This window comes from Xiphophorus couchianus, chromosome 11 (assembly GCF_001444195.1).
Source record: "Xiphophorus couchianus chromosome 11, X_couchianus-1.0, whole genome shotgun sequence".
In the NCBI taxonomy this organism is placed as follows: domain Eukaryota; kingdom Metazoa; phylum Chordata; class Actinopteri; order Cyprinodontiformes; family Poeciliidae; genus Xiphophorus; species Xiphophorus couchianus.
Window position 1 is genome coordinate 15,434,362 of NC_040238.1, and position 12,783 is coordinate 15,447,144.

The 12,783-nt window shown below is 41.2% G+C and overlaps 1 protein-coding gene across 3 annotated transcripts in view; it reads right to left on the minus strand.

The window, feature by feature from the left end:
* Nucleotides 1-12,783, minus strand: part of robo3 (roundabout, axon guidance receptor, homolog 3 (Drosophila)) — a 96,344-nt gene that overhangs the window by 73,365 nt on the left and 10,196 nt on the right. For all 3 annotated transcript variants that reach the window (XM_028031469.1, XM_028031468.1, XM_028031471.1), the window contains exon 2: nucleotides 2,463-2,789. In XM_028031469.1, the coding sequence (XP_027887270.1) occupies nucleotides 2,463-2,789 (327 nt within the window). The remainder of the gene's footprint in view (nucleotides 1-2,462; nucleotides 2,790-12,783) is intronic.

The following is a 12,783-nucleotide window of genomic DNA, read 5'->3' on the forward strand; positions in this document are numbered from 1 at the left end:
AAAGGGTTTGTGAACCCGCTTTAAAGATTATTGATCTGTGTTTATCATGCCAGATTTATAAATATCAGCTGAAGATATAGATTGGACAGCAAGACAGTCCTGAGTTTGAATCCTGATCTGAGTTTATTTCTGGATGGAGTTTGCATATTCTCCTTGGGCAAATGAGGCTTCTCTCCAGGCATCCCAGCTTTCCCCACAGCCCAAAAACATGACTGTTAGGTTAGTTGGTTTCACTAAAAATAAATGTTTGCATCTGCAGAGCTCATCATTTAAACTACTTCTCAGTCCCATGCTCCTAAGATTGTTGTTAAACGGCTTAAAGGAGAAGAAGCATTGTTGTGTTGACTTGCTAAAGGGTGTAGGAAAGGGAAGGAGGATCTTAAAGAGACAGAGGCCAATTTCAAGGCGTTAGATAGGGCTATGAAGTGGAGTCAAAGTTATTTTTGATATATACAGCATTTTACCTACTGAAGGTAACATAAGCTGGGTTCGCACAGCAGGGGAATACAACCCAAAATCTGGCTTTTTGTGGTCTCAACTGCCCAATTCTGATCTTTTCACGCCCACCCAAACATCCATCCATTTTCTAACACCCTTGTCCCTAGTGGGGTCAGGAGGGGTGCTGGTGCCTATCTCCAGTGAACATTTCGGGCGAGAGGCGGGGTTCACCCTGGACAGGTCGCCAGTCTGTTGCAGTCCCACCCAGACACCCCAAAAAATCGTATAAACAACTGTTCAAAATTATAAATATGGACTTATGAAAAAATGGAAAAAGAAGTGTGCCTCATAGCATATTACATAACATATTAGTGTAATTGAGATTTTACTTCTTTCGTTTCTCGACCATAATTTCAGTGAGAAGTGTAACTTCTCTTGTTTTAGCTTTTGTTTAACAGCCGCCAGCTCTATTTTGTTGCTTGTTGTAACTGCAGGATTGGTCAAGTGCAAATCATCTGGGTTGTGTGTTTGATAGGAGCAGAGCAGGGTGGGGCTACATTTGTACATTTATTGCGCAAGTCACTGTACTTGTTGGAGTGTAATTAATCTCTGCATCTTACTTTCTTTCCTTCTTCAACAAAGTAAACTTGCTCCTTCTCTATGTCCTCCTTCTCTAACACAACTGTATACTGTGCATTCTGGTTTGATTTTCTCTGTGCTGTATGCACTGTAGGGTCATTAAACACGCCACAGAAACCCAACACGCCCACCAAGCAAATCATTTTGGCCCAAAGTTCTGGTGTGAACTCTAAAATACCTCAAATCACAATCCCACCACTCCTGGATCTGACTACGTATCCAAACAGACGTCTCTACAGAAGTTGCAGTCAGTGCTCCAAAAAAGATAATTTCTATGAATTGTGCTTTCTTTTTATCAGCTTCACCGTCTTGTTATGATCAATCCTGTCGGCTCCCATTGTTGAAAAACTTTACAATGGATCCCTAGACGCCAACGTCCATTATGACTTCCGTAAATGGAGAGCTACTCTGTGACGCCTACGTTCTTCTTCTGCATGCGGGTCACTTTGAGGATATAAACCCCTCACATAGCATTTATTCAGTAGTACGATCACACATGCACACACACACACACACACACAAAATCTGACTTCAGCAAAAAAAGCTATAGTAACTTGACTATACCTGGAAAATACATAATACCCCCTTTTAATTAGAAATGTTCACTAGCAGCCTGGCTCTGGAGAAAAAAACCCGAGGAGTCACGCAGAGTCCAATCTGACAGGAGTTTGTTGTATTTTAAGAAAATGGGATCTAGTGGTGGGAAGCTGCCAGCTGCCCCTCGTCCTCTCCCTGCAAGACAGTTTCCCAGCCTTCCTGTCCAGCAGCGACAACCGCTATCTCTGTCTCTTGAACTGGCTGTCATCCGTCCACATTAACAGGACCGGGCGCAGAGGCCCGGCCGCGGCGTGACAGCAGGCTGGGCTCTGTGGAGCGGGTAAAGATAGGACGTGGTGTCAGAGGGGAGTGCGGGGGGCTCAGGGTGGAAGCTGCCAGGAGATCTGACATCAAGGTCGAGGTCTGTGTTTCAAGTTAACTGAGCCGAGTGAGGCTCATGATAAGAAAGCATGGAGTCCTTTGAAGCGATGTCTGCTCTTCCTGACTCTCCCAGCGTGTCTAACGTTATTACCAGTGAACTCTATCTGGGATTTAAATCCTGTCTCATAACAGGAGCCTCCGGATATTTGACACCTGTTATACAAACAGGCACTTTAAGGGCTCCAACACCTTATCTCACCTGCACACAAGCCTCCTTTCACACTTCACTCTTCATCCTTACTCTGACTGATTCGCTCTACAGTTCTGCATTTCAGGGAAGCCGTTAAAGCATGACACGCCTCCATACGTTTGATTTTCGGTTGCAATACTTGATAATCATCCTTCACACCAGTTTTGTTACTTTCTTTCCTTCCCTGACGTAGCAGTTGAGCTCTGACATCACTCACTCGCCACCTCCAGCGACGCGTTGCGGCTGACGGCCTCGCCTAGGTAGTTGCGCGCCACGCAGACGTAGACGCCTTCGTCCGGTTTGCTTCGCCGCCCGTGGACGATTCGCAGGAAGAAGAGCGAGCCGCTGGGCAGCAGCATGCGGTGGGAGCGAGGGTCCTCTCGATCCGTCTCCACCCGCTCGCCGTCTTTGTACCACTCCACGGTGGGCGTGGGCCGCCCCTCGGCCTTGCAGTTGAGGGTCGCCGGTTCTCCCTTGGACACGATCAAATCGGAGGGATGCTCGATGACCCGAGGAGCAGCATCCTCCAACCTGGGGCGAGATCCTGAAGGAACAGAAAGGAACACAGAGTTAAAGTTGGCCTTATTCTTACTATGGATAATCATGTATTATTATTTTAGAAAGCGTGAAAATCATTAATGACTGACATAGCACAGACATCTAGAGTACCTGGTGGAGAAATTACTTGCAAATAAAGGTTTATGCATTTTTATAAGTAATGTGGAACCTTGTAGATCATCAAAAGACAGATGCATAATGTGGCCGAGCACCAATGGGCATAAATAACACACTCAAATGTCTTGCTTCAAAAACATCTAAATTTACACACATAACTAGTTCAGACAGATCAGTTTATGCTCCCACATCAAGGCAAAAAAAGAAGGCAGATTAAAATTTTGTACAGCTTTGTGAGGGTGAAATCTCGCATGCTGCAAATCACCAGTTGTGAATCTTATTTTCTCAACAGATTGGAAGGTAGATGCAGGTGGAGCTGGTGCCATTTAGGCTAATTGCCCCACATTCCCCTTTTTTTGTTTTACTCAGATGAGAAAAGCACAGTTATGTGGAAAGCAATATCAGCAACTTAGGCATCCTGAGGTGTAAGAAATGCTGGGTAAATGAAGGAATACCAACAGAAGACCGTGTCACTTTTATCTTTGTTTTTTGGATACTGGATGCTTGAGTGTAAATTGGATGTTTCCTCTTTTTTCTAACACAGTGTTCTATTTCTTTGGCACCATATCAATGTCTTGCGTTGCTGTAAATTGTTACAAATCTTCATGTTTTTGGAGTATTTATTACAGAGCTGTTAACCTTAGACTTCAAAAGAAGATTCTGCAAAAGAAGGTGATGGTGAAGAGCGGAAATGACCATTCACTGTTCGTTGACCTTTAAGCTGAAAATCCAACCTTGCTCCTATGGTCATCCTATGGTAGCTACAGTCATAATCAGCTTTTGATTTGTTTCTTGGCCTGTCAACAATCTTATATAAAGCCCGAGCCACTGAATCCGGTTCCGGCCAATAACAGTTTTGGTCTATTATGAACCACGCCCATGCAGACGTGGCCTGGTGTGTAACATTAGTGGAAAAAAAGCCCACGGCTGGTGTTGTTGAAACACTAACCTTAACTAAGGCAAGTGAAGCCCGTAGAGCTTTAGATGCTGTTCTGGCTTCTTTTGTGATTTCCTAGATGAGGCATTTACTTCTCCCAGTGCCATGATTTGAATTGTCTTCCTCCCTTTAAAATTAAATCATTGTTTGATAACTCTTCATTCTGTCTGCTCGGGTTATTATTTTCAGATATTTGATTTTTAAGTGTGACATATCTTAAATTACTTTTTATTTTGAGCTTGGATAAATCTTGTGCCCGTTGGCGATGCGTTCAAGGACCAGAACCTTTATTTGGAGCTGAACCGGTACAGCCTGCAGGTCCATTCAAAGGAACTAGTTCAAAGGCTCAAACTTTGCTGACACTATCTGATAAGAAAAGCAGTCAGAATTCCTCCAACCAGCAAATCCTTTCTAAGGTTTAGGAGGATTAAGAACTCCTCTAAAGTGCTTCTTGTAGATGGGGATATAGAGAATAGTGTGATGGTGCTTTTTTCAATCCAATTACCCTCACAAAGATGGGGAAATGGGATGTTGTAACAAACGGAAATGGTCCAGAGGAACTGCACTTGCTTAGAAATCAAATAAAGAGAACAGCTGGGCTCCAGTCTGGAATTGTCTGAAATGCACTTTATTTGCACATTTACATTATGCAATACAAAACATCTATTTTTTTTTTTACCTTAAAATTTCACTGTATAATTTGTTGAGCTAGAAAACAGAATAGTTGGAAGCCAGTTGGAATTATTTTTATTTTTCTGCCATATACCTATGAAAACTATTTCAATAGATCAGATTACCAATGATTGTGATTGTGATTGTGATCAGTTTCTTTCTAACCAAACTGACTGAGAGGAAGAATGCTGATTGGTTTTCAGACTCTACAAATGGGTTGTAGTATTAGCAAGTGCTTTAGTTAAATGAAAACATAAGAAGCAGCTGAACTGTAATTTGCCAGAAATTAACAAGATCTAATTTCTGGCTTATTAAAAGGACCATATAATGGGAAAAAAATTAATCTTTGTGAAAATACCAACAAAGAAATTGAGGGAATCACAGCTCTGTCCTGATCTAGAAAAATGTCATTCAGTAAGCTGTTCACACACACGCGCACGCCCACGCACACACCACATCTTAGCTTACATGTATCCCATCGTTCCAGCTTCACTTCCATACATGTTTACTTAAAAAAATTCCTGCTGCATTCACTGTGACACGATCTCTGTCCATCAGATATCACCATATTAAAATGGCACAACATTTCTCACCAAAGTAAAGTCCGACTCAGCACTATTCAGTTGCTGTCAGAATGGCACTTTGTCTCCTGAACTATTTTCAAGTCACAATTATAAGTCCCACATGTTTTACAGAGACTGTTTCTTAGTGGTTTAAGCTCAACATGCTGTTGAGTCTATGGTTGACACTTTTATTTTGAAGTAAGAAAGGAAGTAGTTCATGAGTTGCTCTGTGGTGTTGACAGTCTGACCACAAAAAATATTTTTTTTCCTAGTACCTAACAGTGCGGCTCAACTCTACAAGGTTTGGGCTCTTTTCCATTACAATTGAGTAAAAGCCCTAATAGGTGTGTTCATCATTATATAAGTTGAGTTCCAACAGCCTGAAAAGTAGCACAATGTGCCCTGTACACAGCACAACAAAATGTCATGCTAGCTATGTTTACATTCCCTGATGGGATTTAAATGTATTCAGATTAAATAATCAGAATGTATTCTTTATATTAGCATAACATTAATTAGTCTGATCATGACATACACCAGGCTTTATTCAGAGTAAAAGTAGTGACATGAGTTGTAAAATTTCCTTAAGCAAAACATAAAAGTTGTACTTTGTCTATGGTGAACATAAAATCAAACATACATGTGTTCGTATTGAGCGCCAAAAACGAATTTGCACCAGCTGTAGCCCTGCTGCCCTTCCCCGCTTTCAACCTGACTGGACCCCAGCAAAGTAGGTTCTAGCAAAGGAGCTGGTACCACATAACAGTTACTAGTGGGAAACTCTTATAACGGCCGAGTCAAGCTGCACTGAGCAGGCGCTAGTGGAAAAGAGCCAAAATAGGCTGCAATGGGGGTTACGTAAGCATTTAATAAGCTTCCTCGAATATTAAATCGTTTTTTGTAGAATTTTAGGTACTTGATACAAGGGAAAAGAGGACAAGGTGACAAAGGAAATTAAAGTTTTGCTAGAAGTGGGAGAACAAATAGATCGGATAGATATTAGCTGTTAGCCAACTGCCATTAGCCGCTAGCAAAGTTAAAGAAGTCATCTGCTTTGAAGCTTCCCACTGACACTAAATGACTTTAAAGCTAGTTATGAGATAAAACCATTACTAGTTTTTTCTGATTAGTAAAAAATACAAGAACTTGATAACACTGAAACTGAACTGAATAATTTTTATTTTTAATTATTTATTTATTTTATTTCGAACAGACAAAAGTAAAATCAAGAAAGAAGAAAAGAGAAATTATCATCCCCAAGTGACATGCAATTTTATATTATCTGATCGAAAAGGAGTAGGTAGAAGATACAGGATCTTATAATGTCCTGCTCCTTTCATACTCATCAACTTCTAATCAATTAAATGTCGAAACACCAAAACGACAAATTATTTCCACTTTACATGATATTTAAATCTCACATTCTCATCTTTATGTGTACAATTATTTAAACACTTTTTATATAGTCCTTCTTTAAAACACGGACTCTAAATAAATGTTATAAATACAAAGGATAAAACTGTACAGCTAAGTAATAGAAAACTGTGTTATCCATCTCATAATGTAAATATAACATGTGGCACTACTGATCATGATACACATCAAACAATTATAGATTAGATAACAATATATATAGATACTGACTATAAGTATTGCTTTTTGTGTATAAATAATGATTTTCTTCCCCCTGTGCTTCTCCTCTGACATTTTCGTGAGTTTTATCTGGGCTGTTCACCAAGATGTAGTGTATTGTTTATTTATCAGGGCAGAAATAAACCACAGTGGTTAAGAGCTCAGCAGAAGAGCCCATTTAAGAGCTAACTCATAAATTTTACAGCGTGAGCAGCGGTAAAGCATACTGCGTGGAAATCGAAAGAAACGTTTTTTAAAGAGGACCAGACGACCGTGGGAGGCAGAGCTAAGTATCAACAAAGAAGATCCAAGAGGAAACCACTGAACACCATCTCTTATGGATGACACGCATGGCAGCAGAGGAAACGTAGGCTTCATGAAAAGATCCCTCATCCCAAATTGAAATGCTCTGCCATCTGTACATGGGCTGTTACCCACATGTCCGGATCAGTCAGGGACGTGGAGGAAATAGTCATTGCTTCCATTACAACTCCAAAAGACGTTCTTTGACCCCGGACCTCTCCATAGGATCCCTTTGTGCTGCTGCAGGCTGCACATTAAACTGACAGTAAAACGCTACTGATCTGCATGATAGAGACTGACTGCGCTGACACACATCTCAAGGATATTTGAATTTCTAAGATGAGCAGTATTCCCCAGCTCCCCAGCTCAAAGTGAGTGAAAACATACACAACGGATAGGGACAGGGCTGGAAAAGAGGAACTCAGATCTGGTTAAGGAGACAGCTGGAGTCTGCCTGCTGATGTTGAGAAGAGTTTCTGGTATGAACACCGTGATCCCTCTAAGGACCTATAAGCTGCTGTGCACAGTGCTCTACAGCAGGATGGCAGCAACTTTTAGAAATACATATGAGCTAATGAAGCCACAGGGATGCAGCAGGAACCCAGGCTGAAAGCCTGGGAGTTTGACGAGAGAGCTGCGTGAAGGAGAGATGAATTACTGCCAAAATAGCCAAAAGGAGAAAACGTCTCATTTCAGAGAGATCTGGCTGCAGATCAGGAACCAGCTGTCCAATATCAGTCTTCATCATGTACCAACTTTCTGGTCAATCTCTGACTCATGTCCAGACAAATATGTGTCCAATGCAAAAGTGGGGACACAGGGACCTGTGCTTCCCATCGACAGTGCTCTGTTTTATGGATGGGCATTTATTGTATCAATTATAATTTATCGTCACTTCTTTAGGTGACTGGTGTCCTAAAGAAGCGTATAACAAATCGGTATGTTTTTCAAGAGCAGTATTTGTGTGTGTCTGTGCCATGCAGTCAGACCCATAAAGTTTCCAGAAAAAAAAAAAAGATAAATTGGTCTTATTGCCACTTTTATCATTATCACAATAGCACCACAAAATATCAGGATCAAACTTTATAGCCCACCTCTACTTGGTTTTGCTTATGAAAGTAATTAGCTTTTGCTCACTGAGACACGCAAGAGATAAATGTTACATGTGTGAAGCTTTATAAACTTACACTGATATAAGCCTACATCTGCTTCTTTAACAGTACAATAAGTGACTCAGTGAAGCCACCAACCTTCAGTGAATATATAAAATATTGAATATTTTAACAGATGTATTATCTATCGATATTGATCCCGCGTCTATCGCGATGCATATTGTTATTGATTCATTGTCCAGGCCTATTTCAATGTGATGTTTGCATTAAACTCACACAAAAGTGACAGAGCCGCAGTTTGACAATGATTTCAACCAATCTCAAACTCAAAATTTCATCAGGGTTTTCGATTTTATTTTCAATCAACCAAATATAGAAAAGTTTAAATGCTTAAGCCCCACACTGTTGGCTTATTCACTTTAAAACCCTTAAAAGGTGCAAAGAATAAAAGCCAGCACTCACAAAGCCATGTTTCCATCAAAGTAAAGAAGCGTCCAGTTTATTTCAGTTAATTCCACTTCAGCAGCTCTGCGGCCTCAACTTGCCCCTCCTACCTGCTGAGGCCGAACTGACAGACTGAACATCAAAAAGACTTCATCACAAAGAGCAGCACTCTGTATTTATACCATATTGAACCATCAGGAGGAATGCATACACAGAATAAATTACTGTCAAACAACTTCAAAGTCTTTTGCAGCCGCTGAGATAAGGTGAAGGAGAGAAAGAAATCTAAAAAGGTGACAGGGAACTTTAACGTAGCTCAGAAACGAACGAGAAGAATTCAAAACAAAGCAGCCGAGAGCAGGACAGACTCCCGCCGCAGTCCTTTCAGTAGCAGGAGTTGGCATGAATTTTACTCTTTCAGTGGAGTTACAAACGTTTCAGCATGAGGACCAGTCCTGGTGTGTCCAGCTGAGATGCAGTCCTCATCCAGCCAACTTATTTTACCATTTACAGCAGCGGCCTTTCATCTCTGAACGGATTTAATCCACAAGCTCATTAAGACACAGCACTGACGACCAAATGATGCTTAAAGTATTCATGCATTGCTATCCGTCACTGGATCCAGCTGACTCCAAGGAATACAAACCTTAAAATGTCCCAAAATAGCCAAACATCACACTGACAAAGTGCGTGGCACATACTATGGCACAAAAATACATTATTCAGAAATAATCCTCTGTTATCAAGTGACAGGTCAGATGAGTGGGGGGTCAGCTTGCGATGGGAGACACGCTCGTCGTGTCGCTGCTAGACGATAAAGACCTTGACAGGAATCCTCAAAACAAGACTCCAACAAAAAGAACGCCGCATAAATCCAGGCTGTTAGGTAAAGGAAGGAGGAAATCAAGTGGCACAGACACAAAGTGGAGAAAAGAGCTCTGTGGAAAGTTCACTTCAATATAATTTCACTTGACAAGCTATTTGTTTGGGGTGACAGGCTGTTAAATGCTTTTTCTGCACATCTGCAGCACTGAAATGCTTCCAACACCGTATCTTTCCATTACAGCCGCGTTCCAACTGAGACGCTGTTCTGACTCCAAATTACACCAGGGAGGACCGTTTGTGTCCATCCGTCCATCCATCCATCCATCCTTCCATCCTTCCATCCTTAAAATCGCCTAATAAATATAATCCAGGTTAGGTATCAGAATATTAGCGCTTAGCTCTAGAACAAATCCAAAATGGAGGCTCTTCAAGCTCTTATTCTTCCAATCCCGATGGGGGTAAAACACGCCTACCATTTTGATGTCTACGCCCCATCTCTCTAAGCAAATAAAACCAGGACTAAGCTGAGCTCACGCACATGGTGTGCCTAACATATCCAGTTCTTTACTCTACAGACACAGCCGTTAAGTATTCACTCTAAACTGAATTCCAGCAAGAGGGTAAAAGGAAGAGGTGCTCTTGGTGAAGAGGAACGGAGGAGGAGGAGGAAGAGGAAGGGGGGGATCATCAAAGGCATTGCAACAATCTTCTTATGCCATGCTCATTCTTTTCACCATGGCTTCCCTTTTACACAGTGTGTTGTTTTACTGCTCTCTCGCCTCCTCCTACTCCTCCTATTGATTTTCACAGAATCCACAGGAATGCATTTGCAAAATCTGCATTTACAGTTGAATGTGCAACAGTCGTGTGAGGTGGGCTACAGAGCTTTCTTCTACACTCCCTCCCACTCTGCGACCAACCGGGCACAACAGTAACTTGCATGACAATACGTTGGATTCCCATCGAGGCACCCCCAGCGCTTCTTTAATTGAGTTGATACGAAGCATCTAAATGAGTTGAGTCTTGCAGTGGAAAGGAAAGCTAAGGGTATTTACCACGTCTCTCTAGGAGAATATTATATATTTCGTTCCTTAAAGAAGTAGGAATCCAAATGCGAGTCCTTCCTGCACGTTCCAAAATGGCCGACCCCACCGCCAGAGCAACTGAAGCAAAGTTTAGCTGAATGCTGTGTCAAGCTGACCAGGCAAAAGCAGATTGCTTTGCTTATCTAATAGGAACAGACAGTGCATTCTGATGGACCGTTTTTACTCTAAATAGTGCCTCTCTGGTAAAACAAGGTCATAAGGGAGCTGATAAGTCTGCCGTTCCGTTTGTTTTTTGGAAAAAACAAGGAGTGAGGATAGAGTTTGTAGGTGATTATGTAAACTTAGGTGATTATGTAAACTATTTTCATACTTGAACAACCAAAAACTCTTTAGTTTAATTAACCAATCAGAAGCTTTACTCTGTTGTGGTATGCCATTCTGATGGACTGATAGGATGATTAAACACACCAAGGCCTCAAGGTATAGCAATACACATAAAGTCAAGGTTATGGAGGCTGACAAGGGCAGCCCACTAAATGTCTGGATTGAGGCAAACTGTTTTTATATATCATTATACAGGAGATATTTGTTGAAACAAGGTGTTGTGATTGGCTTGTGATCGAATCTTTTCTACAGTAGCAAGAGCTAACAACGCTAGTTAGAACTAACATCCTTAGCAGGAGTCAACACTAGTAGTAGGAAACAACTTGAAAGATAATGAATGGATGTTTACACTGACATCGAGGCACTTTAACTCCTTGTAACACACCATTCTAACATATTTCAGAAAATGTTTTGATCAAGTTAGAAACTGGAGCTCTTAGCTGGAGCCCTTTCTGGTTGGCATTTCTAAGCAGCTGCTGCACAAACACCAGCTTTTTTAGCTTCCTCTGTCCTTCTTATTCTCAATTTTATTTCCTCTTGTCATTTCTACATCTATTTCAAAGTGCTCTAGTTCAAACTGAGAAGGCTGAACATTTCTTATTGCGCAAAAATTACTGTTCTTGTTCGAGAGAGCTTGGACCTAAGCACCTCGCGCACGTCATCCACCCAGAAGGAACTACAGCATAAACAACGTGGTGAGGTCGGTGTGACAATATTTTATTTTGATTTAGAAAACTGAACAGCCAACAGTATTCTTGTGCTGTTGTTTTTACATTGTAAGCACATGCTTCTCAAATAAAGTATAATGACATAACTAATCATGGATCCCTTTAAAGCATGTATGCCATATTTTCTTCCCTTGATTTTTCAATCAATCAAGTCAATCAAGTTTATTTGTATACCACATTTCAGCAACAAGGTAGTTCAAAGTGCTTTGCATCATAAAAACACAAAATACAAAGTCATAAAAGACACCATGCAGTCAATTAAGAACTAAAACAACTATTCCTCTTTCATAAAACACAGGAAATATGTGACTTTTCACCATCAGTGGGTTTTCTGACAGGACAGAGACAGCATGTGTATTTGCAGTCAACAAATATTGTGTTCTGGCATTTATTTCCAGCAAAAGGCTGCACATCGATCAATGTCAACTTAATTTTTGACTGAAAAACATTTCAGCCATCTGACAATGTGGCGTAATAGGAGAGGGAGCCTAAATCATATCATTTCATGTAGAACTGCTTTGGAAGATGCCAGTGAGCTTGAATCAAGTATGAAGAAATATTTAAATATGCTAATTTGCCACTTAGATTGTAAATTACATGTATTGAATTACCAAAAATTGTTCAAGACAACTCCAGGAGCTGCAATTCAAACATGTAAGCTATTGATAAAGTGGATGAACTGATGTGAAAAAGACGTCTTTCTTACATCAGCAAATACAATTAACGCAATATGAATGAGTAGTGCTGCTGTAATTATCTAATCAACAATCAATCATTAAGCTGAGACGCCACAAAGAACACAAGAAAGCGCGGCATCTCAAGTGCCTGCTAACCCTCCAGTCACTGCTTGTATATCAACAGGATAACACAATAACAGCTGTACCAGTAACAATCCCTTTTCACATAAGGAGCTGTCCCTGTCAGCTCTGGAGTCAGTCATAGACAGCTGCTGTCAAAACCCGTCAGCTACAGAATCACCCTGGTGTACCGGGCCTGAGAGCGCTCCATTATCAGCTGGCTTGATCTCACACCGAGCTTCTAAGTGTCAGACTAACACAAATATTCCCCACCTACTGACACAGTCATGGTAACAGCAGCAGCTCGACCCACGAGTTTGCAGTTTTCTCACAGCTTCACAGTGGGCTCCTCTGGGGCTGGCAGTGCAGGAAACCTGGGAAGCTTGAAGGTTTTGCCTGACTGGAAGGAGCTTTTGGTTA